The sequence below is a fragment of the Lissotriton helveticus genome, chromosome 2_1, assembly GCF_964261635.1.
Source record: "Lissotriton helveticus chromosome 2_1, aLisHel1.1, whole genome shotgun sequence".
NCBI classification, from domain to species: domain Eukaryota; kingdom Metazoa; phylum Chordata; class Amphibia; order Caudata; family Salamandridae; genus Lissotriton; species Lissotriton helveticus.
In genome coordinates, this window is record NC_136059.1 from 547282496 (window position 1) to 547310102 (window position 27607).

At 42.6% G+C, this 27607-nt stretch overlaps 1 protein-coding gene across 2 annotated transcripts in view; it reads left to right on the forward strand.

Annotated features, from left to right (window-relative positions):
• The window catches only part of AP3B1 (adaptor related protein complex 3 subunit beta 1), a 1831130-nt gene that overhangs the window by 725204 nt on the left and 1078319 nt on the right, over nt 1-27607 (forward strand). For both annotated transcript variants that reach the window (XM_078675217.1, XM_078675216.1), the window contains exon 13: nt 3648-3780. In XM_078675217.1, coding sequence (XP_078531343.1) covers nt 3648-3780 — 133 coding nt within the window. The remainder of the gene's footprint in view (nt 1-3647; nt 3781-27607) is intronic.

Below are 27607 nucleotides of genomic sequence, written 5' to 3' on the forward strand. Positions count from 1 at the left end.
CCCGATGGCGACAATAATTTCAGAATTGCTGTAATATCAGAGAGAGTATATGTCCCCATCATTAATACGTCTCCTAATTCCTTAAAAAATCCAGCAGGATCTTTTGAGTGAGGGGGAACCATCTCTTTTATCCTTAGCAATTCAAGTTTTGTCAAGGGTACATAAATAAAAACGCGTTGTAACGCGCCATTTGCGTCAGCTCTGGGGTGGACCTCCCTCATGGGGAACTGGCGTGTTTGAGGAAGTCTATTAACTGGTCCACAAGTATTAGTGAAAAATGTATATTCAACCGCTTTCTGGTATTCCTGTCTAAAATCTATGAATCTGTTGAGAAAAACTGAACCATTGTGGAGGAACATGTTATCAGCGCAGTCAGACAAAAAATCTTCTAGTCTTGGATCATGTTTAAAAAAAGTGTCATTGAGAGTGATGAGATGCTGTACCATGTAGAGACTCGCTAATCTTTGATGTGAGCGTGGTAATGCTAAAAAGAGTCGGGCTATGAGATCACTGTCATATATCTTATACTGAGAGACCCATAGGGTCGCAGTTCTGGCTATTTCCTCTTCCTCCGGTGTAAGCGGGGGTTCCTGGTCTAACCAATAGTCTAACGTGTTAGATGTATTTTCGAATAATTCATCCGGAGATGGCCGTTTAGAATGACCTAGGAGGAATGGGGCCGGGCGTGGTCGTGAAATAGGGGCGGAAGGGCGAACAGGTAGTGCACCGACACCATGTTTTGTGTACATAAAATGTCCTGGAGTATCCCGAGGAGGGAGGGGAATCTCCCTCTCGAGAATACTTTTTCTAGTTCCCATCTTAAGTATTTTCGAAAAAATAGGCATGATGGCAGACTTTCTATTAGAAATAGAAATGAGAAACAACAAACCTATATCTTTACCGTACCCACAAAAGTTGTGGGTCCGTCTTTATACTTTCAGCAGTACTCACCGAAAAGCAGACTAGAAGGCCTGTTGATCTTGAAATGCGCGCAGCTTTTAAGACGGGGCTCACAAGACCTCGGTCTTGTCTTCTTCACGGGTTGGGCTTTGGGTCAGGATGTTCCGCAATCTTCCTCATCGCCTCGTGTGGATGACGGGCCGCAGTCGGTCCCCCCCTTCGCCTCGAGGGAGTTGGCGGGAATTCCCCGCGTCTGTGCACTTTGAAGTACGTCAAAGGTCAGGAGGGGGCAGTACCATGTCCGACATCGCCGGCGCGTGGGGGAGAGGGAACGTCCCTGTTCAGGCGCCAGAAATGTGGTAAATAATTAATATTACCTTATCTTAGAATTTCTATATTAGTAAATACTTTAAATTAAGTAAAGAGAGGAGTCCGTGGTATTCGAGTAAAGAGGGATTTATTCAATAACTCGAGTTAAGGGAGAGCTCCTTCACCAAGCAGGTTCAGGAGTGGTCTGATGCTTTATTCACACAGCAGAATATTTATACAGATTCAGTCAGTAGGCAAAAACAGGGAAGTGACAAGCAGTAATTTCCAACAAGATGTGTCAAGGTATGGGCGTGTCTTGTGTCTCGTGAGAGTGCATGCAATGTGTCGAATTGTGCCATTTCAGTTGAAGGCCCTTCCTCATCCGGGGGGGGTATATCTCTCAGCTTAGAGTCAAGAACAGGAACTATCTTTTAAAACAGGAACTATCTGGCTGGTTCCCAGAATTGGCAGAACTACAGAAATGTGTGGTCAATGAACTAAGATGCCAGGTGCAGGGTGTCTTACAGTCAAGAACAGGAACTATTTCTTAAAACAGGAACTATCTGCTCTTGGTTCCCAGAATTGGCAGAACCACAGGAATGTGTGGTCACAGTGTACAACCTTGTGCTTCCTCTATTAGTTGGTTTGGTTTGTGGGCCTAACCTCGTGCTTCCTCTTTCAGTTGGGGGTGGTCACAGGGCAGCTGGTGTGACAGGCTGAGTTACCAACAATGAACAGGATGTGGCTGAGTCTCTGGCACAACTGGGGGAAGGCACACAGGCAGGCTTCTTGGAATTGGCTCGACCACAAGGAGCAGGGGGTTGTGCAAGATTCAATGGGGATGTGGAGGACAGTTTTCAGACAAGTTGCCTAGAGCATGGCAACACAAAATGGAATTTTAAAAATGCAGTTCAACAACACGCCAGACATTGTGAACCTCATCATCTATCACACACTAGATGCTTTCATTGTTATATAACCATTGTCTACTCCCATATCCTTGCAAATCTTAGCCATCCTTGTTCCCACAAGCTGCAACGTCCATTGTACAGTCCGCACACATAAAAAGGAAAGAGACCTTCTTTCGTGCCCAGCACCCTAGGCAAGCGACAGCCAACGAAATGGAGCTTCTTACATGCCACGTTTTGCTCTTTGCAACTCGGTATGCCAATTTCCATCTCATCAACATGTGTCTTTGACAGATCAAGGACTTTGTTGACAAATCTTGGAATCTCTTCACCACCTAAATATTGTTTTTTGGTATCTCTAGGAAAATGCACTAGTTTAATCTTGGTAAAAAATAATTTTTGTCCCCACATGAGATTTGTATTTTAAGTATTAGTGTAGCATTGGAATGCATTAGATATCCTCCAATATTCAGTGTACCCAAACGGATCATTAAGGTTGTGCCCATGAGAGAAAGTCGTTTTTTTCATTTGTTCACCCAGCTAAACTAGTTTCAGTTTTGATTTTATTTAAATGGTGGTGTTGAATATGCAGTTCTAAACCTCAATCCCTGCACCGTGTCACATGCCCCATGTTCTTTAATATTGTGGCACCTTGATCTTAACACTTCATTTTGATTCCAGGTCTTTGCATATGCTGCGGTCTTCATTAATTTAGATGAGCACTGATTTAATAAGTATATTAATTTCAAAAGTGAAGCAAGGGCAGTATCCCTTTATGGCAAGAAAATCTTAGATACATGTACTCTCAAATGGCTGTATCTCTCCGGAGCCAGCCTTGTACCGAAGAATTCGAAAGTGTGTGGCTGTGTGGCTGCGTTCCAGACTAATGTTCTATTGTTAATTTTTAGGCACATTAATGGAAAACACTTTTTATGGCAATCCAATGAACTAAGCAGAAATTAGTCGAGTCCTATTACTATAAAGAGTTATATCAATCCTTCATTGATGAATGAAAACCCCTGTATTTGGTAAAACTAACCATGGGTTGTAAGTATCAACGTTGGGAAAATGCTTCTTTTTGCAGCCAAAGCTCTTTGAAAGCATTGGCATTTTATGCACTTAAACAATGAGCTGTATTCCTTCTGCGATTTGTGGGAAGGGTGAGCAATTTAGAATACAGACCCAAATTAGGAAAAATAGATCTGTCAAGGAGCTAGTTGATAGGTTGTGAGTTGTCTTGCTACCTATAATCCAGAAATGAGAATCACTGCTTGAGCTATGTGTTTATTAATATGTGTGTTTATCTCAGTTCTGCAAAACTAAAATCTTATTTACTTCCTTCTCTTTTAATTGTACCATAGTTCACCTCTAATTGTTGAAAACTGACTAGGTAATCTATAATCAAACTTTAAGGCTATGCACAGTCACATATGTACAATTAAATGAATTTTTTTGATGAAGTTACCAAAGAACCGATTTATGTATTGTTGTCTGCACAGTCGAATTACATTTTGCATTTGTTTCCTTTAGACATATGTCAAAAGTCAAGATAAGCTGTTTGCTGCAGCTGCGATACAAGCTATTGGCAGATGCGCAACAAACATTTCCGAAGTTACTGACACGTGTCTCAATGGCCTTGTTTATTTGCTGTCCAGTCGGGATGGTGAGCAAATTACCTTGTTTTGTTTTATTCATATCAGCAGGTTAAGTGAAAATGTGTTAAAATATGTCATTCCTTGGGAATTTTAAAACACTTAGTATGGGATTTTTTGACAGAGATTCTTTGGGGAGATTCGATGTGCCAGCATAATCTAAATTATGTGGTAATAAAGTATGTTGTTATAGTTGTGAGAGCGCTTGAGTTACTTGATGCTAACAAACATGTTTTAGAAGATGAATAAAGGTATAATATCTTTCCTTTCCATATAAGTGGAAACTGTGTGGAAAGAGCACCTCTTCAGCCTCTTCTTCATGTTAGAGCAAGTGCTTGAGTCATTTTTTCAAATGCATGCTATTTCAAACTTTATATTTTTAACTTGCAAAAATGAGAGGGCCGTAGATTTGTGTGCATTTATCGTAAAACCTGTGTTCAACCTTCTTGAGGGCTCTAGGGCTCATTTCCATGCATCTTTTGTAAGCCCCTTCCCTTCATTACTTCACCTTCCACCAGCAACTATAGACCGCATTCAGTAACTTACTAGAGTCCTTATGAATCGATCCATGCTATATATCCTAGTCAGAACTGGGATGCTGGGGATTTGTGCTTTATCATCTTTTAATAAGCCACTGCCCTTGTAATGCCTTAGAGTTAATGGGGTACAGTGATCCTAAAGCAAACACGTTCATAGGTAGGGCCATTGTACTATCATTGATTATGGTTTTGTTATTAGTGTTCTGTTCAACTCGATTATTGATGGGGCTGCCCAAACTACCATCTTTAGTGGCCATAATCCCCCTACTGTCTCCTTGAGAATTCCAAGGGAAGAGAATGTGAGGTAAAGGGGGTTATTCTCCCTTGTCCACTAAAAATAATACGAGAAGATCGGTTTGTAAGATTGTCGACATATCTTACATGTTTAGTAAACTTGTATCTAGTAATCTGAACATAATTTTTAGCTGTGTCTGTAGGGAGATTGGGGGTAGGCAAGAAGTTGCGTCCCTTGAATCCTTGGGAGAGTCTACGAAGTGTAGAACGCTACACCATGCCTTGAGGAAATCCCTGAGAAATAGGGGCAAAATAGCAATCCGCCATAGGGAATATAAACTGGCGATGACCAGGAAATTAGCTGTGAAGAATGAGTTGTGTGAAAAACTAGTTCAAGCCTCTTTGTTGAAAAATCTTCAGGCTTTTTGGAATCTTGTAAACTTCAATTGTCTATCCAAATTCTCCAAGTTGTCTCTGAATTGGAACATTGCTCTGGAGGCATGGGTGAAGCATTCTAGCAAGATATATAGCTCTGTGATTAGTGGGACAGACTGGGTATCCCTCAAACTCCTCATTAACTTCTCAATGTCCTTGGAAGTGATAACGGTAGCAATTAATTGTGCCTGTAAGGTATGATTCTCTAAGTCCTGGCGGTTGACGATAATAGTCACTATCTCTAAAAAGGGGAACCAACAGGATTCGTCATATATTCACCCAATTTCCCGTTGGATTCCTCTGTAAAAACTCTGGGTTGTGCCATTTTAGAAAGACTGCTAGTCTGGACCTCAGATTGTAAAATTGTGTCTGAGATACAGTATGGTTTGCATACAAGGCTGAGGGCATTAGAACAATCGGTCACTTTTCATCTTTCAATTGACATATATCTCCCTTCACCTTGCCTTTATGGATTTCTCAAGCGCCTTTGGTAGTGTGAATAGATTGATGTTCTGAGCCCTTTTGACATCTATGGGGGGGTCGATGAAGGATTAGTGCATTCTTTACGAGCACTTCATTTAATCTGGCAGCTTCTCTTAAGATTTGGGGACCAGGGGGGAATGTACTGATTCTTTTAAGCTAAATTTAGGAGTCTGGTACGGTCATGCCTTGGCCCCTATATTATTTTTGTGATATATTAACGGCCTAGAGATCGCCCTTTTACATGTGGTGAAGGACTTGCCCGCTGCCAAGAACAGGCTGTTGGCTGCTTTTCTCAATGCTGATCATGCGGTCCTACTAGCCAGAACTCCGAATGTGCTAAAGATTTTATTAGATGCATTTGTGGGTGTTATGGAGAACTTGAACTTAGAGAGCAACTAATCTAAAACATACATAATGCTTCCAGATCAAAGTATATGAAAACCCCTTGTCTCTCAATCAAGGGAAAGGATTTTCCGTAACATTTAAATACAGCAATACTTGGGTCTGTTACTTGTCTTGCAGGAGAGCATGCTATTTACGGTTGGTTGCCTCCACCTTTAGTTTTTCTCCTAAAATTGGGAAAAAGCCTATTCAGCCTCTCTTGGAGATGTACAAAAGGAAGTGTATTCTGGTTTTGACATATGGTAGAAGGGCTTGGCGCTACTGTGACACGAACAGCCTCCAAAGTGAGAAAAATAGGATGCTCAGAAGGATTTTGGGCCTCTCTGAAAGCAGCCCTCACTTTTGTCCCATGAAGAACATGGCTTGGACTTTGTTGAGGATCATGTTAAATTGGCGCCTTGGCTGCTTTGGTCTTTGATCTGGTGTAATGATCAGGCCTTCTTAAACAGGGACATCATCAAAGATTGTCTGCCATTAGCCCTTGGTCCTACGATTCCATGGATCCATTCTATCCAGAAACAACAGTTGAGTTAAGGGTGGTGTATTTCTCCGGGAGTTTGCAGAGGGGCGCTATCAACCGGACATCGTTCCGGTTAGATATCGCAAGGGATTTCCTAGGGTTGGGAGGAGGGAGAGAGGGAGGCACGTAGCTAGGGTAGGTGGTGGGGGGTGGTAAAAATGGAAAAAAGTCCTCAGTAAGCCAAGACATGTTGGAAAGGAAGATGGTTCGCAGTTTTTTGGAAAGATTTTTGGGCAACAAGGGGTTGTATCAACATCATCCGCCTGTATCTCCTTTTTGTTGAACAGTTATGACAAAGATGGTTAATATAAAATACTTCTCCTGGAATATCAATGGCCTGCGCACCAAACCTAGGGCAAATAAAATCAGGCAATACCTGCGAGATATGGAGGCGCAGGTCATTATACTCCAGGAGACCCATTTAACCCATTTAGAAATGCTCAAATTGATTAAGAGAAATAGGTGGATAGACTTCGCAGTTTCAACTACTCAGAGTACAAACACTAGAGGGGTTTCCATTATTTTAAAAAAAGGGGCCAAAGCCAAGCTTTTATCTCAACAGGTGGACCCAGGTGGCAGATGGGCCATCGCATCTGTGATGATAGCAGGCTCTCAAACTACAGTCTTGGGCTATTACGGGCCGAATCAGGATGACCCATCTACACTGGAGGTTATGTTTTCTCAGCTGCTGTCTTTCCCAGAGCCAACTATCATAGCGGGCGATTTTAATGTGGTACTGGACCCGATCTTGAACAAATCTCCCAATATTCGATCCTTAGTCTTATCCAAATCTAGCGTAGTGTTACATTCTGCAATGAAACTATATGGATACCTAGACATATGGAGGGAAAGGTCCGGGCGCCAGCAAGGGGTGTCTTTCCGGAACTATAAATACAAACACTAGTCAAGGATTGACTTTATTTTAATCAGTCGGAGGCTGGCTGATCATGTTAGATCCATTGAGTATCTCCCGATACATCTTTCAGATCACTCTGCAGTAGTAATGGATCTAGCTCAAGGAACGGAGGGACTGCTCTCGAGATGGTCCTTCGATCGATCACTTCTTTCTTCTCCTGATGACATGGTATACCTTAATCTAGAGTCACACCATTTTTTTGGGATAACAACGACTCAGCAACTACTAGGATCATCTGGGATTCGTTTAAAGCGTTTCTGAGGGGGCTCATAACAGGGAAAGTATCATATAAAAGGAAGCAGTATAAGGAACAAATTTCTTCGATTGAAAAAAGTATAATCAATCTCCAAACTCTCATCGACACTAGTATTGGGGCAGAGGAGTCCATCATCGATACTCAAAGAAGGGAAATGGCGACTCTGAAAGCCAATCTAGGTACAGTATTAAATCTCAGATTGCAGCAGAGATGGGAGGCAAGTAAGTTGGCCCACTTTGAATATAGCGAAGGTGCTGGTAAACTGCTTGCTTGGAAGACCAAAACAGACCAGGCCCGGAACAACATAGCCACTATCAACGTGGGTAACAAGTCTTTAACATCAGACGTTGAAATAAGGAAGGCCTTTAAGGAATTCTTCGAAACTATATATAGGGAGGAAATTGGAACTCGTCCAGAGGAGGCCGTTGACTGGCTAGGGCGCATCGATTTACCCAGACTAACGAATGAACAGTCCCAATTCTTGGACAGCCCCATAACTGAAGGAGAAGTCAGGGCCGCCATAAAAAGAAGTAAGAAGGGAAAAGCTGCCGGGCCCGACGGGCTACCTGCAGGAAACTATAGAATCCTAGAGGCTGAGATAGTCCCCTTTCTCACTAAGCTGTTTAATCAAATTCTCCTTGAAGGTTATACCCCCCCGACATCATGGGATAATGCATCAATTACGCTTATTCTGAAACCTGGGAAACCTAAAGATGCCTGTGAATCATATAGGCCAATATCAATTTTAAATGTGGACTACAAGATCTTCACCACGGTATTGGCCTCTAGGTTGGCCCAGGTAGCCCCGTCAGTTCTTCATGCAGATCAAAAGGGATTTGTAAAGGGGCGACAGCTATACGAACTGACGTACGAGTTAATAGGGGCAATAGATACAGCGGTCTCACAGAACTTGCCCCTAACTGTCCTCACGCTGGACGCAACTAAGGCCTTCGACAGGGTCAATTGGGTGTACCTGTCGGGGGCCTTGGCCAAGTTCGGCGTGGGTGAGGGATTTCGTCGAACAGTAGGTCTCTTGTATCATAGCCCAATGGCGAGCCTACTGATCAATGGGGAGTTGTCAGATCCTTTTTCTATAACCAGAGGGACACGGCAGGGTTGTCCGCTCTCCCCCCTGCTGTTTGACCTCTACATTGAGCCTCTCGCACAACAACTGAGAGAGATTACCATCAGATCTTTTTGTCACAGAGGGTGGGAGAGAAAGGTGGCTCTAGATGCCGACGACCTGCTTATCCTTACATCAGATGTAACCACGGCTCTCCCTGTAATATTTGAAATCGCTCGGGGTTTTGGTCAGATATCGGGGTACCAGATCAACACTTCCAAGACAGAGATGTTGGTTTGGAACGATGATGTGAGTGCACTGGAAGTACAGGCGGGTGAATCAATGCGTTATTTGGGCTTAAATATAATAAAGGATCTCAACAAACTTGCTATAGTAAACTTCACAGCAGTTGCTAAAGAATGTAGAAAATTGATGCAATCGTGGTCCCATCTACAATTCTCCTTAATTGGGAGAGTAAACTTGATTAAAATGTCCATCCTGCCCAAAATCTCATTTCTTTTCAATACCATCCCTCTTTATTTTGATCAGACTTACATATCTAAATTACAGTCAGATATCATTTATTTTATCTGGAATAAAAAACTACTGAGAATTGCCTGGAAGAAGCTCAAAAGGCGATGGGAGAAGGGGGGCTTAGCTGCCCCAGATTTAAAACTATACGCTTGGGCGTTTCAGCTGTCTCATACTCGAATGCTCTTAAAAAAAACGACTGACCACGGGGTAGGCCTGGTGTTTTCAGCCATGTTGGAGGGGGAAGGTCTCAGCCAGTCGGGCTACCTATTCAAATTTGGCAACCCGAAATTCTTTAAAAAGATCAAATTGAAGGTCCTATATGGATTAGCGAAAATGTGGACTGAGTTAACAAATTCTATCAAACAAGGGTATTTCTGTGATAAGACACCGCTCTGGGGGTAACCTGAAAGCCCGGCCTGGCTAGAAGACACCCTAGCCATCCCTCTGAAAGAGGCAGGCCTTAAAGTATGGGGGGATCTCTTTTATGAGGGGGATCTGCTTTCGTGGGAGCACCTCCAGAATAGGACAGGGTCAACCATTTCGAGGTTTAAATACCTACAAATGAGTAGCTGGACACAGGCTTATAAAATTCCACCTTTAAAAAGAAACAGGTTCCTTCTTGGAGGGTACAGTCAATTAATAACTAACTTAGTGAGTACTGGTCCATCTAAAAATGAGGTCTCAAAATGGTACAGACTCCTGCTTGAGGAATCTGATGGGGAATTTACGCTACCAGTCCATCTGTGGGGTGCCTTAACTACGGGTCAAGATCTACCAAAGCTCTGGTCCACCTCATTTGAGCTCTTAAAAAGTATAGTAAAGCCCTCATGGCTTCGCAGGAATCATCTTTACACCCTCCATAGAGCGTATTACTCTCCCCAGAGGCTATCTAAATTTGCTTTAGGGAATCCAGTGGCATGTCCAAGGTGTGGGCTGCTGGCAGCATCAGACACTCATATGTTTTTTGAATGCCCTCGGGTTACTACATTCTGGGAAGCTATTGGGAAGACTCTTACAACATCGTTGGGTTTCCCAGTTATCATTGATCTATCGTTAGTAATTTTTGGGATCCTGACAGGATCGCAAAGAGCAGCTGGAAGCCTAGTGTTCTACACGGTCCTCTTGGCAAGGAGGGAGATCTGCAGGAGGTGGAAGGACCCCCTACCTCCTTCCCACGGGGACTGGTTGGCATCTGTTCTACAGACGGCCAGAATGGACCTAGCTAGACTGGGGAATAAAAACAAAAGAGCCTTCTGGCACATGCTTGTTTGGGCACAATAATGATCCGTTTTTTTTTTTCCCCCCGGGTCCAATGATTACACTACTATGGTGCCCATGTTTCAACAATGTGCACAGCAGATAGCCGGTCGAAGCCCGGCTCAGGACATGCCGTCCCCAATGATAGCCAATAATGAGACTAAGCTAGCAACAGCTGTGGGATGTCGGGCCCCCCCACTCCATAAGATCCCATCCAGTATAACACTGAGACAGCGGTTCTATGGCTAGTTTTAGATGGCTTTCTTCTACCATGGTGGATATGAGGACCAAAAAAAAAACAACAAAAAAAAAAACAGTTGATGGACAGAATGCAGAACAATGTCATACATTCACCCCAGAACAGAGATCTCGGCCTAAATCCATCGTTTTTTTTGCACACCATGCCATACCAGTTTGATATCCAGACCACTTCTTTAAAACCAGAAGGATCTTCAATCTTTTTGAATCTAGTAGACCTCAGGAAGGAGGACAAACACTGGGTCTGCATTAGATTCCTGGTGGATAGGGCCATTGCCTGAGTCCATTAAGCCCTCCTTTAAAGACCTTACTATGATTCAAATCTCCCTCTCGATGGAGCCCTACTTGGAATGTTATGTTAACAATATTTCTATAGCGCATCACTGCCCAGAGACGTCGCAGCACTATTCAGTTCAGGTTGGGCGTATTACAGGTCCGCGAGGGTTATCGGGATTTGAACAGCCAGGTCGTTACCGCTAACTGAAAGCTAGAAGACTGGATGCTGCTTTATGGTGATAGGTAGCGTGTTCCATGCTTTGAATGCTTCCAGTACTATGCTATTTCCCCCACAATTGTACTTGTTTGTACCTAGGTAGTGTTAGTAAATTAGCAGAACCTGATCTAAGATTTCTGAGAGGAAGATATCATTTGAAACTCTGATTCAGGAATTCGGGCAAATATTATGTAACGCTTTATAGACTAGACACAGTGCCTTAAAAGTTATTCTCTGTTTAACAGGAAGCCAGTGCAAACTTTTTTTAATTCTTGAGACACTGAGCAGCTTTGGCGGATTTTTAACAGAAATCTAGCTGCCGCATTTTGTAAAACCGGAAGTTTATTAATGTAATACTTGTGAGTAGTCAGAAGCCAGCTTTTGCAGTAATCAGTCTTGGACAGAATTAGCGATGTGGCTAATGTCTTTTGTAGTTTAAGTGCTATAAAGGGCAAAATATTTTTAGTAACACACCCCTGAGAGAGGATTTGTATGGGCTACATCAGATGGAAACTTTCTTTCCCCTTGCGACAGTATGATGTAGCTGGTATCTGTTGATGTCCCTGTGATGAAATCTCCTCCCAAACCCTGGTACATTTTGTATTTATTTGTAATACTATAAGCGTTTGTCAAGTGGTTTTTTAATCCCAATTTTAAAGTAGATGCGGTTTAGAAAATGGATAGTAGCGCCAATGTATTTCCAGGAGTTGTGCTCAGAGGAGGTGTGCAAGAGAATTGGTTTGTTTTTTAAAATCTGCCGTTCGATATCGAAACTCATTAATGTTTTAAGTAGATGATATCGTATATACAGAAATTAGATTTTGGTCTTAGTAAACTTCTTACTATTTTATCTTGTCATTATTAATGGTTCTTTTTGTCTAACTTGAATGTATTTATGTGCAATGGAATTTGTACTAAAGTAACAACATTTGTGTTCTTTTATGATGATCGAATAAAGTAAGAATTTAATTGACAACAATCAAATTAAATTGGCATTGTCTTTTTTTAGGAATTGTTTTAATAGTAAAAAATATTGTATTTTATTTTTTTGATGTGATTTTCGAGTTGTCAGTATTTGTAAAGTGTGTGTATGTGCACAAATGCGTATCTGTGTATTTTTGCCAAGTAACCAAAAGCCTTCCTTTCTTTTATTTGTGAACTTTCAAGTGTTCAGTTACTTTTTCTTTGGATTGGAATTCCATTGAGAAGTCCCTTTTAGTAGATGTTTGAAACTAATTTATTTAAGGGTGGTGATGGCCGCTGGTGAAACAAAGCCATGTAGGGCAAGCATACAGCACTACTGTATCCTCGTGCCCTGGCCACCCGCAGATTTGGAGTTCTTACAGTGTCCGGAAACAGGTAGCGGTGGAATTGTGGCATGCTTTGTGACCTAGTGGAGGACACTGGGCAGCAATTTTGTGGACAACAGATGCGGTATTTGTGGCTGGCATGCTGTGCGATCAATAACGGTCTTGACTTATGATGACTGACCTGCTGGGGTGGCTGAGATCCTGCACCAGGGATGCAGAAATAGTGTTCCTTGGACACATCCCCTTGCCTTTCTTCCTACCTTGTTCTGGCCTTGGTGCTGATGACCAGTCCGATGTGGTGCACCTAATTGCCCTGAAGCCATGGTGCCTCAACTGGCTGCCTCAAATGTTCCTTGTTTGGCGCCCCCTGTTGATGGTTTCAGGAGTAATCCAAGGATGCTAAATTTTGTGGGTTCCAATAGTGGTGCTAGCTTCACCCAACATTCCTGTAAATATGTATATTATTTGACCTCTTTACATAGGGCTCGAACATTCTGCTCTTTCTCGCTCAATTTTCTCCAGACACAGCCTTTTTAACCAGTCTACAGTAGTGTGGTTTCAGATTTGATAGGTAGGTAAAAACATCCTTCTTGCTTAGTTATATTGATCTCTAGAATCTACCTGCGTCTTCATGCTATCCTTGCACCTTACTCTTGCCAACGTACTGCCTTTATTAGTTGGATTTCAAAAGAAGCGGAGAGGAGATATGAGCCAACACCAATTGTCCTTTGATCAGAAACACCCCGACCGGGCACTTTCTTCCATGAAAGTGAAACGGGCAATACACAAACAAAACCTGCATGGGTGATGGAGACAGCACTTTGTCTCCTGCTTGAAATGCGAGGAAACCTCAAGTACATTGACAGTACATTTCACACACTTAAAATGAGTTCATTTTACCTTCAGGAGGCACAATACAAGCCAAATGTTGGAGTGCACATGTAATGGTATACCATGGCCCAAACTATAACTAAGGCCTAGCTGTATTATTTGATTGTGATACACTGGTGTCAATCATGATGTTGCATGGGCAGTGCACTACTTAAGTTGATTTACAAAGGAATGCATGGCCCTGCATTGATTGGTAAATCTGGAGAAGCACAAGGCAGTGCAATTCACTGTTTTGCGTTGCTTTGCGACCCATAATTTATATTGTTACTAAATTTCACATACATCCGTATGCCACACCACTGTAGTCACTCCACTACACACTATTCCACTGTATGCCACTCCACCCTATGCTATTACACTGTACACAACACCACTGTACGCTACTCAACGCCACTCCACTATACACTCTTCCACTTTACGCCATTGTGCTGTACGGCATGCAACTCTACTCTGTTCCACAGTATGCCACTCCACTCCACTCTACAACACTCCACGCTATTCCACTGTTCACCATTCCACTGTACACCACTCCAATGTATGCCACTCCACTGTATGCTATTGCTCTCTACCCCACGCAACTGTATTGCACTCTAGTCTTCATCAGTCTTTTATAGGCCACTCAGCTGTATGCCACTCTACTATACACTCTACGCCACTCCACTGTACAGCACTCCGTCTACATCACTCCACTCAATGCTTTTAGACTGTACACAACTCCTCTCTATGCCAGTCCACCCTACGCTATTACAATGTATGCATCTCCATTCTCCTCTTCAGTGTACTCTATTTCACTGTATGCCACTCCGCTATATGCTACTCCATTATATGCTATTACACTCTACTCCATTACACTGTATGCTACTCCGCTCTATGCTATCTAACTGTATGCCACTCCATTCTACCCCATTCTATTTGACTTTTGTCCACTGTACTCCCCTCCACTCTATGCTATTACTCTACCCAATTCCAGTGTATGCCACTCCAATCTACACCGCTTAACTGTACACCACTCAAATACATGCTATTCCAGTCTACGCCACTCTGCTGCTCCACGCCATTCCACTGTATGCCACTCCACTATACGCTACTACACTCTATGCCACTCCAGTGTGCGCTACCCCACTCCATTCTATGCTAGTCCATTGGATGCCACTCCAGTATATGCTATTTCACTCTATGCTGTTCTATGCCACTGTGCTATTCTACTCTATGCCACACCACTGCATTCCTCTCTAGGCTAACCACTTTACCCCACTCCATTCTATGCTAGTGCACTGTACACAACTTCAATATGTGTCCCAGCGCTATATGGTGTTCCACTCTATCCCACTCCACTGTACACTATTACACTCAACCCCACAATACACCGTTCCAGTCTAAACAAATTCAGTGTACTCCACTCCACTGTACGCTACTACACGCTATTCCACTGTGCTCGTCTCCAGTCTGCACTTCTCCACCAATTCCCTTCCAAGGTACACTACTCCACTTCAGTGTACTCTCCTCCACTCTATAGCTCAATTCTACTCCACTCTATGCAACTCTACTAGACTCTACTCCACTAGACTCTACTCCCCTCTATCACCATACACTTTACTGTCCAAATTTGCCCTCAATCTACTCCACTCTTTGACAGTTTCCAACACTGTATGGCACAGCACTCCACTGTACTGTATGAGACCTACGACACTCCAGTTTATATCAGTTTCCTCAACTCTACCCTACTCCACTTTACGCCACTTCACATCACTCCACGCTATTATACTCTCTGCCACTTCACTCTTCTACACTCCACTGTAAAGTATTCCACTGTATGCTATTCCACCGTATGCTACTCCACTTTGATAATCCACTCTTCGTCACTACAGTGTACACCACTCCAGTCTATGCTGCTCCATTGTATGACTGTCCTTTGTTATATATGACTCCACTCTGTAAAAGTCTACCACGCTACATAATGCTCTGCAACCTTCTTCTCTACTCCATCCCTGTACACTCTGCTGCCAAACTCTATGTTCCACTCTATGCCCTTACACTGCAATGTACAACTCTCAGTACTCACTCTACTGTACCCCACTCCAATTTATAACAGTTTACTATCCACGCTAATACACTCCACTCAATGCCACTCTACGACACACGAATACTCTCTATTGTACTTTTCTCCACACTGTTACACCACTCCAGTTAACTCTACTCCACAGTACGGGACTTTACCTCACTGTACACTACTATACAGCAATCCACTTTACACAGCTCAGCTGTTTCACACACACCACTGTACTCTATGCAACTCCACTCTACAACACTCTACTACAGTATATTTCACTCCAACACTTTACTCACATCTGTACCCCAACACTCCACTGTGCAACACTGTACTAAATGATTTGCTACGGTACAACACTCTGAACTTTAGTCCACTATACTACACTGTACGCCACTCTTTGTATGCCACTACACCCCACTTTATTCTATGCTATTCTGGCACGGTACTCCACTACTCCACTCCACGCCACAGAATGCCATTGTACAGAACACTGTATGCCAATCTACTGTACTACACTCTACAACACTGTACTGCACACCTCTTGACGACTAATAAATCAACTAGACTCTGTGCACCTCTGCCATAGTCTACATCACTTACCAATATCGTACAACGCCCCACTGCATAGTACTGTATAACACAGTACTCCAGTATGACACTTTACACCACTGTATGCTACGCTTTTCCACTTCACTCCCCACCAGCATAGTCTGCGACAAGCCACTCCATGACACTTTACTTCACTGTACACTACCCGACTCAAGTGTACTCCACTCACTGTACTCAACTCTACTACACTTTATACCACTCTAGGCCACTGTACTATACTATGCTGCACTGTCTGACACTCTACTCCACTGTATGCAACTTCACTGTACTACATGCTGACACTACCCTACATTCCTTTAAAACGCTCTACTCCAGTCTGACAGTCAACGGCATCCTGCTCTACTTCTTGACACTCCATTCTATTTTACAACTCGCTGCTCCAATCTACGGTACTTCACTCCACTATATGAGTCACCAGGCCACTACAATATAGAACACTTTACTACACTGTACAATACACTACTTCCTCTGCTCTACTAAACTCAATTCCACTCCATAATACTCCAGTCTATGACAGTAGACTTTACAACACTCTCCTCCACTGTACTGTACAACTCTTCAAATAACAACTCTCCATTTGCAACACTGGACTCTAAGATTTAAAACACGTTTTTATTTTTAAAAAAAATTAAATTCAATGAAAAATCAATGGTTAAAGCTTAGTGTTAGGAAAACTTTTTTCCCTATACAAACCAAGTGTAAACTACACAAACGTTTACAAAAATAACGTTATAGTTATAACTTTCATTAACAATGTATCCACCACCTTCAAATTATTATAAGTAGTGCACCTTATTACACACTCTTTCTTTTCAGCTTGCTAACCGTATGTCTTGCTTTTCTCTCCAGAGCACCTGGGCAAGCCTTCAAAATTCCAGGACACAACGTAAACACTCTTCAAATTAGGACTCTACACACTGTGGAATACCAAAATACAATGTGAACAAGGCTCAACACTCATTTGCCAAATAAAGGGGAATATGTATTGCAGCAAGTTCCCATATATCAAATGGCAATAACACTCAAGAATAAATGTATAGAAAAGTCACTGTATGTACACAAACATAATTATCAGAGCTTGAAATACTTCACCCACTGTCTGGTTAGCTTCGTCCTTGCCAGCGCCACTGGGGAACCCGTTGACCGTCTCAGGCAGGAGTTCTCAACCGGGCACAAAAGCCCCTTGGTAGCACGTTCGCTTCCAGGAGAGTTCCTGTCAGAGCGCCAAGAGGTCTCTGTCTTTATTCTCTTTACTAACACGGAGAGAGATTTCTAGAAGCTTCCCCTCCCTTCATCTGTGCTGTAGGTGCTGGCTACACTCTGTGTCGAGGTCACCCAACAAAGCTGGCCAGGCTCCGATGAGACCTAAAGCAGGATTCTTCACATTCTCAACCTTGAACACTGTACGCATCCCACACGGTCTGTTTTAGCATCTTATCTCTCTCACTCGGTGAACTGAAAAACATAAAAAATCTGTGTGACCAAGTAACCTGTGCCTGCCTGCATTTGCAGCTGAACGATGGGGTCAGACAGACAGAAGATGAAACCGTGCTCACAAAATGTAGTTAGAGTAAAATGGAGTCAATGGTCAATACACGATCTTCCAATGTTTAACTGCCTGTAGAATTATACCAGACAACACTAAATCTAACTCTCCACTTTACCATGCACTGTTGTGAGAAAAAATGTCTTTGAGAAGTTGTGTTGTTATGAATGCTATGATTTATTTTTATAACCAAATAATATAATATTTATTTCACTTCTAAAAAACATAGGTTAAAGTAACATTATAGTTAGGTGAATTTTTCAGTGACATTGTTAACGTTTTGAACTAAAAAACATGTTCAATACCTCTACACAGCTATGGTGCATTAGGAGCACATGCGTTTCATAAACACTTACACCCATTAGTTGGACCCAAGCTCTACAAAATTAGGTAGACCAGTAATATGGTAGTTACCGGCCACTACGTAAACTATAAAGCAAACTAGCCCACTCATTGGAGGATGTCATCAGTGATGTCATCAGTAATGTCATTTGAAATTGTATCAGTGATGTCATAATTGATGTTGGAAAGCTTCTCTGAAAGCTTCAGGAGTGAGTTAATGCCAAAGTCTGTTGGCATCGCGTCGCAGGCTTACCTTCCTAGTTGTAATCGGGGAATGAAAGGACTGCACATAAAAAATGATTAGTCCATGTAAGGGGGAGTAGTGCCTTACAGTCCAATCATTCAGTGTTAGAGAAAATTAGATCAAGTGAGTGGCCGGCTACATGCGTACGGCCTCTGATTTCTTGGGAGAGTCCTAATGTTTCTAGGTCTGTTACTAGCTTCATAATGTTGAAGTTGGTGTGTTCTTCCCTGTGGAAATGAAAATCACCTAGGAAAATAAATTTGAGGCTAAAATGTGTGGCTATCTGTTCCACCAACTGTTAACTAAAATTGGCCTTGGGCCCAGGCGGGTTATAAATCAGTGCTCTTTTCCATATCTCAGTTGCGGAAACTCTTATCTTAAAGATACCTAACTCCATTGGGTCAGTGATGGTGGTTGTAATCCTTGTCACATTGATTGTGTTTTTAAAAACTATGGCAATACCTCCGCCCATTTTTACACCTTAATCAAGAGTGATTAATTTATCTGGGATAGCTAGCACAGTAGCTGGAAGGTTGGAGGGCTTTAGCCATGTTTATGTCAAAAAACAAATATCAGGAGACTGAGAGGTGATTACATCCCATATCTCCGTTAAGTGCTTGGCTAATGACCTTACGTTGCAAAGAAAACTTTTTAGGCCATACTTGGTTGGAGAGGGACAGGGTATCCTCCCCGTAAAATTACTTTGGAAATGACAATTGTAACAGGCCACCAGGCCCTCTAAGATATCAGAATACCGGTTGGTGCATGAGAGATGTAGTGGTGTGCTGGCCTTATTCGGTGCTCTCAGCTGGTGCAAAGTAGCTGCTGAGTAGTTGTGACGCTGGGTGGTCTTATATTTTACCTCAAAAGAGCCAGGGGTCCTGGCTCCTGTCGACGTCCGGGCGCAGATGGACCTGCCTTTGGTGCGCCTACGGCGCTCCAGTGGCACATCCGCTGCCCATCCGTCCCGGCATCGGTTTTATGGCTGCGTATGCCACAACACTGAGCACTAACACTGATTTGCCGGAAATTGAGCCCGTAGGCTTTCTCCGCGCAAACAGCACAAGCTGTGGCGGACCGGAAAGCAATGGCTCCGTAAATAACAGTGAGGGGAACAAAGCGTTGCTGAGCAGTTAATTATAAGTAAGTGCAGTCTAAAATCAGTGCACATATAAAAGCTACTAAAATAGCATGTACACAGTGCGTATTGTGCAGGCAGTAGAGCGTGATATACTTGTATCCTAAAATTCAATATGGCTGTCACAGGACTTCAGAATGGTCTAAGTGGCATAAAAGCATCTAGCGTCTGAAATAGACTGGTACGCAAAGTATAGTTTGGGAAGGGACTGTCTTCTCTTTTCAGTCTTCTCTCCTGGATGACGGGTATCCTGGATAACAGTTGTGCATAGAAGAGTATATGAAGGGTCAGACTTCTCCGATAACCCCTGTCTGGAATGACAGCTGTGCATAGTAGGGTGTAGGGAGGGACTGGCCTGTCCGGTCAGATCTCTCTCTTGCATGATGAGTTTTAGGATGTAGGGAGGGACTGGCCTCTTCATGAAGACCCTTCTCTTGGATGATGGCTGCACATTGTAGGGTATGGAAAGAGCCTTTACTATAGTTGTAGGAGAGTAGACTTTGATAAACACTATCTCCACTAACACTCCTTCCTACAGTAATGTGTGCATACCAGAGTGTAGTCCAAGATCACCTACCCCTTCCTATTTTTCATGATTCCGTGAGAGTCCCGCCACATCATAATTTTTGTTTTATCAATAAACCTTCACTTCATCACACTGCTTAGGTCTTTTACGCTCCCTTTCAATAACAAGGGCCACAATATGCATTTATACTAGTAGAATATATTGAGAACTCGCCGACTCCTTTTTAGGTCTCGTCCTTTACCATTCCGAAGGAATGGGAAATGGCGAGAATTCAAGTGCTCGAACTGATTGTCAAAGCACCGCATTTTTTCGTGGCGTTTTCTTCGAGTGCACGTGGCCACAGGCACGCGCTTTTGGCCCATACACTTTCATGGCCATCTGTTCCTCAATGTCCCTCCCACCCTTCGTTTGATCTTGCCGCGAGTTAAGGCTAATGGCCCTCCCCCAGCACAGAGCGCGCATCGCGGCCGCACAGCACATCAAAGGGCTTCTCCCAGCGTGTGCTGTGCGGCTTCTCCTCCCCTAATTATGTGGCCGGCCGTACTTGTGTTTCCCGGCCGCTTCCCGGCGCTCTTGTATTTAATTAGCAGCAGCAGCATTTCTCCTGCGCCAGGCCACATCAAAGGCTCTGTGCCACTTTCACCCACACAGCAACACTTACAGACACGCAACGCCACTCACACCCACGCAAGCCCACCATCATCCACGCAACACCACACTCACCCACGCAACGCCACTCACCCAAGCAACACCACTCACACACGCAACGCAACTCATCCACGCAACGCAACTCATCCACGCAACCCCACTCATCCACGCAACCCCACTCATCCACGCAACCCCACTCATCCACGCAACCCCACTCATCCACGCAACCCCACTCATCCACGCAACCCCACTCATCCACGCAACCCCACTCATCCACGCAACGCCACTCATCCACGCAACGCCACTCACACACGCAACGCCACTCACACACGCAACGCCACTCACACACGCAACGCCGCTCACACACGCAACGCCGCTCACACACGCAACGCCGCTCACACACGCAACGCCGCTCACACACGCAACGCCGCTCACACACGCAACGCCGCTCACACACGCAACGCCGCTCACACACGCAACGCCGCTCACACACGCAACGCCGCTCACACACGCAACGCCGCTCACACACGCAACGCCGCTCACACACGCAACGCCGCTCACACACGCAACGCCACTCACACACGCAACGCCACTCACACACGCAACGCCACTCACACACGCAACGCCACTCACACACGCAACGCCACTCACACACGCAACGCCACTCACACACGCAACGCCACTCACACACGCAACGCCACTCACACACGCAACGCCACTCACACACGCAACGCCACTCACACATGCAACGCCACTCACACACTGGGTGCAGATTGTGGGTGCAGATTGTGGGTGCAGATTGTGGGTGCAGATTGTGGGTGCAGATTGTGGGTGCAGATTGTGGGTGCAGATTGTGGGTGCAGATTCAGGGTGCAGATTCAGGGTGCAGATTCAGGGTGCAGATTCAGAGTGCAGATTCAGAGAAAACTCAGCAGCACCACCACCATTGCAATGCAATAGGTCTCGTTTTAACGCAAATTTAAGCTATAGGCCTTGTAAATGACAAAGCCTTTTATTTATGTTCCAAAAACCAGAACGCAAAAATAAAGGGCATTATCATTTACAATGCTAATAGTTCAGACTCGCGTTATTGCGAGACCTATTGCATTTCCAATGCTTGTTACTATTCCCTATCGCGCGAGAGTCCCTGGAAGCCGTAAATTGTTATTTGAAACAATATAAATTTATTTTCATCACAGCAGTTATGCCTTAGAGACCTCCCATCCAAATCTAGGGGGACAGGATGCCTGCCTGCTGCTCCCTTATACAGCTTTTTTTACTTAATTTCCACAACACCTTCAGTTTTTCCCAGTAAACAGTAATGGCGGCCTTTTAATTTTGAAAACGTAACAGCCAGACAATCAGAGCATTCGCGAGACTCGATGCTCCTGTGAGAGCGTAAAGGCTCACGGGAAAAACTCACCTCTTAAAAAATCATACGGCTCTGTTTTTGAATTTGCGCTCTTGCAGGATGCTCGCTAGACTCTCGCAAGCCCAACCATCCAAATATCTATATCTATATATATATATTTTTGCACTTAATATCTCAAACTGCTGAACAAATTTACACCAAATCACAAAAGCACAATCTGTGGACCAACACTTAGCTTTCTGATGAATTTGGTATTATTCCATTCAGCAGTTTTTGCTGTAATTTGTCTAAAGAAGTCTATGGAAAATGCATGGGGATTTTGCATTTTGGGACCCCCATTTTTTTCTTGCCCCCCAGGTGATGGCTCACCCCAAAACTTTCCAGGAAGGAGCTGAGGTGGAGGAACTTTTTTGGGGAAAGATTTGTCAAACGGGGCCAAAGTTATGAGCCAACCAAAAAACGCGTAGTCAATGGGAAAGCAGACCTAACTAGAACTACCTACTGGCAACCACAACTAGGTAATATATATATGTATATATATATATGTGTGTGTGTGTGTGTGTTTTCACAAGTTGCTGCGAGCAGCAGTTCACCCTCCTTACGACGCTGGTGCCAGCAGTGGTCACAGCACCGCTATTTATATTTTCCACACGGAAACTTCTTGCAGGATTACAAAGAAAGATCTCCAGCGGCACACCAAAGGACGAGTCCAATAAAGTTTTATTGTCTCACAAAACAAGCAGTACGACGCGTTTCGACGAAACCTTTGTCACATAAATGACCTTTGCCCTAATTCCCATGGATATACGGGTCATGGTTTATAGACAGTGAGGAAACACTTACGGAACCTTAAATACATGTGAAAAGCAAATTCAAATTCATTTGTAAATAAATTCTTCCCCTGAGCAAAACTGCTTGAAAAAGTATGAGCATAATTTGATAGGAATGCACAAACAAATAAGAACCATTTATAAATAATCCTTATCACAATCGCATATTTACGGTCATGTACCTCACTGATATCTATGCGCATTCATCGCTCCTTTGTATTAAATACAATCATGATTCCACAGCGTTATTTCATCATGAAAAATACAATGCCGTATTTCCAACACAAAAATCATTGTGTATTTATCAACATTTTAGCAGATGTAGAAAAGCATTTCTGCACTTTTATCATGTTTGAAACACACACCTTCTATTGGGTAATGTACCCATACATGTCACTAGTCCCCAGGATATAACCATTTTTTCTATACATGGAGACTGCTGAGCCAAACGAGTATAATTGGTAATGTACCATTATCAACAGATTACATTAAGTGATTCAACTATTTAAATATCCAAAATATATATGATATATGTGTGTATATATATATATATATATATATATATATATATATATTTCTCTTAGTTGCACTCCATACACACAGTAGGTGCCGCTTCAATGTGAGGGTATTGTCACATGCTCATTTGTGTCGCAATCCTACAACAGTTGTATGCCACGAAGGCCACTCACAGGAGTTTTTGTCATATATTTATTGCCAAAAATCAAACACTCGAGAGACGCTTTTCGAAACACAGCTTTTCTCAATGTCCATGTGTCTGATGCCATTTTCACGTTTAAATACCTTGTGATTTCATTGGATAAATGGAGTTACATAAACATAAAAGATGGTCATCTCAAGCAAACTATTTCCGTTAAGTGAAACATAGGGCGTCCATCTTAGCATTTCTCGGCACTTATACATATCTCCATTCACATTAATGTACAATCATGATTAATGTTTTTTAAATTCTTTTTATTTTACCATCTTCCCAATAAATGTCATTATTTTTCACAACTCATTCATGTACCCTTTATACGTCATGTCCAGCACATTACATTATTTTCAACCCTTTCTTCGTATGATGTCAAAATGATGCCTAGTACGGGCTCACCATCCAGATTGGTAAATCGTTTCCGAAGCCTCAAAAGGGATGACATTGCTGGGGATACTGACACATTGGCGCAGAAAGGTCTAGGGAGCAAGCTGTGGCCCTTTTTTTTTTTTTTTTTTTTTTTTAAAGTGTTCCACTGCCAGGTCCGCCTTATCTCCAAAGAGACAGGTGCCGTCAAATGACATATTCAGTAACAGCTTGGACGTCACCTGAGATGCCTGTGGATCTCATTAGCACGTAGCCCCTGCTGGCCCCACAGTCCTGCCTAAGCAGTCGATATTGTTCAGTCCAGAACAGATCACTGGTCTTGCTGCATCTTGGGCATTTTGGATGAGGTGCTCTAAATTTGCAAGAAACTCTTCTAGAACTGTTAACAAAACGTCACTGACGATATCCCACACAGATTGTGAATATCTGCCTAGCAGGTAGCTAGAACTGACTGAGCAAATGGAATGCAATAGCAACTTCTCATGACAAGGGTGGTGGTACGGGTAAGATTCTTGGTTCGATTTCTTACTTCTTTTTCTTGGATTTACCTGACAACTTCGCTTGGGAGGAGGATCTGTCGCGAGAAGACGTGAGCGGGAAAGGGTCGGAATCCTCAACTTTGACAGGGAGCATGACTTCTGCTGCTGGTGACCACTGACATAAGAGTTTGATTTTTGCCATTGCAGATTGCCTTCTTTTGCAACCTTAGAAACCAGAGGCAGACCTTGTGGGGTTCTGTCGCAGATATATGAATGTGATGCCCCTACAAGGTATATACACTACAGTTTTAGTAGGGAACATGTTCCCTTGCACACTAAAGCAAACGTTGATGAATCTCGTCAGGGTTGAGGAAAAAAATTAGGGCGCAAGCTCCAGATCCCTGTCTAAAGACATGGAAAAAGTTGAACTGACAGGGGGCTGGGCTGATGCATATATCTGGTTCTGGCATCACTTCTGGGGCGAGACCGAGTCGACATGGAGCTGCATGACGCCACCTGTTGGTATGGGACTAATGCTGAGAAGAATCTCTCGTACCAGTCTGGCACCTGGGGTGTTCACAAGGTGAACTATTAAGGAAACAACAAACGGCAGACCAAGGTCTAGCACTTCCAGTCCATATGTACTATCTATTCAAATGGCGGTGCAGTTCTCTTCCCACACCCGCCATCCAGGGGTGTCAAATAGTAGCCAGGTTCACCAAAGAAGAATGGAAGGTGCACTCGCTGTGGAGTCAATGCAGACAACTTTAAGGATCGTTCCAAACTTGTTTCTTTTTATTCAATAAACCTTTAAAACTGGCACACAGCCAACGCGTTTTGTTCCCGATTCTTTGCCAGAGAGGAACTTTGTGAGGGCAGTAACATTATAGACAAGACACAACATCAATATGACATAACGAAACATTCAAAAAACTTATATATAAAACCACATAAATATTGTCAGATGGCCCAAAAGATTCACATAACAAAAATGTTGCATAAATGATATTAAATAATATCAAAAAATTCCAAGACATCGCATCACAAGTCCTCATATATATATTACATATTTCTCAGAGAGCATATTACATATATACATAACATATAAACTACAAATATAAACTACAACATTGATAATACATATATTTAAAAACCGGTTGTTGTATTTGAAAGTTGACATGATAGAAACATACAAATATATGCGAAAAATTACCAACAGGGACACATCTATATAAAAGATAGTACTTCTACCAATAAAAGGCCCACAAGCGACTGACCCTATGGTGATTGTATTCAACCAAAATGTACCGATTGCCATAATTCAGGCCTTAATATTAATAGTTTCCCAAAAGAGAATATGAACCCCTGGTTTCAATGGATAGAGCTAGACATTTATAGGAAAGCTGTATACTGAAAAAGATATAATAGAAGAACAATTCTCACCTCCTCTCTGTTCTTTTGGTCAGTTACCAGTGGAGGTGTATATATTTCGAAAATCCAATCCAAGAGGGCATAAGTGAAGCCTTGATAATGGATTATAGAACAAAGCTTCTGAAGTAAAGAGGAGGGATTGCTCATTAAAAACAAGTCAAAAAGTGGTCCTACTTGGGAACTCACAATTAGAGTAACCTTATAACAATCATAGAGAGAAATGGACTCACCTCTCAGCTTCAAATATTAATCATTGGCTCAATAAAGCAAAAAGTGATTGAACATTGTTCCGGTACGATTTAAATTATTTCTATAAGGTAGGAATGGGAGAGAAAATAAATCGGGAAAAAGAGTCTGAAAAAGAGAATCTAAAAGAGAGAGAGTCCTAGGTGGAGACTCCTAAATGAATAACGTAATAACAAGCATGATGCCACATGTACTCCCCTCACAGCTCCAAGTAATGGGCGTGAAGATTTCCTATGTAGAAAAGTAGCACTTAGAGTGGCATCCAAAAAGTCTTGATTCATCAGCCAACTGTAAATCTATGGTGTATGATGTGTGGGCTGTTTGGACAAACAATGAGTGTCCGTCCCAAACCGTATAATATTACTAATATATCTAAAATAGTATATTAACAGCATCCATCCAAAGGTAGACTAAATCATTCATAAAATCGTGAGTGATCTAATCTCATGATCTCATAATCATCAATATTCAAATAGTTTACTAAAGTATTATAGACATGGAGGTTTGATAATTTATCCTATCTTTTTAATTTCAAAATGACACAAAAACAGGACTGTCACCTCTCAAAATTCCCAATTCGTAATAACACGATAGCTACATATACTGAGTTCTTGATCAGAGTATCTATCAGGGCAGTGTCACAATGCCAATGAGTGATTAAAACATGGCCATTTGATGTTAAGATTCAAGTTCCTATCGCATTGCCGGCATGTACTAATTGAAAATGGATCGAGTATAATAAAGCAATATTAGAAATCAAGTCACCAGTATATATCTATGGAATATCCTATTTTAAAAAAAAATGATTTGTTAAAACCAATACGACTTATAGAAATAAAACATCTTGTTAGGAAAACAAAACCTTATATCCAAATCCATCCAGAAATGCACTAATAAAAGCAGCACGCACTATATATCACAATAAGCCTGCAATACAGAGCCAGATATCAACGGGCAAAATCATTTATCAAAACGTGGTAATCCGGATGCAGTGTTGAAATTCCACCAACCATTCTCTGGGAAGTTGTATGTCGCAGGGCAAAATTATTTGCAGTTACGCGGTAATCCCGATGCAGTGTCAAAGTTAAAACCAAGTAATCATCAGTGAGTAAAGATGTCAGAATTCCAGCCAGCATTTATGGGGAGCAAGGATGTACCCGGAAGCTATGTATCCCGATAGACAATAAATGAGGAGCACGTAACGCTTACCTGATGAAAGAAAAGCTCTGCGTAGCGTGGCTTGATAACCAGCGATACAAAGCCCAACTGCGAAGCGCCATTATTTAAAGCCCAGAACGGATTGAATTACCCCGGAAAACCTTCCGATCATGTGACTCGAGGGTCATGAACGGAGAACTTAGTATAGTCATTCGAAAGATGAAGGCGGCCATCTTGTAATGATGAAGAAGTTAATAACGGCACTTGTATCCATCATAACATAGGTTTAATTAATAAAAAACAACGTAAGATGACGTTCTAAATCAAATCTAATCCCCAAAGAATAAGAAAGTAGCCAGGTGTCATAAAGTCAAAAAAACGAAAAGAAAACCCATTGGTTAACCAAAGCAATAACAAACAAAATTGGAAAATAAACTGCAAATATCGTAAGGTTGATATGTAGGGTAGACTGAAAATTGCTGTGACTGACTACGTTCTCACAGTCACATATCCCTGGTATATAGGCCGG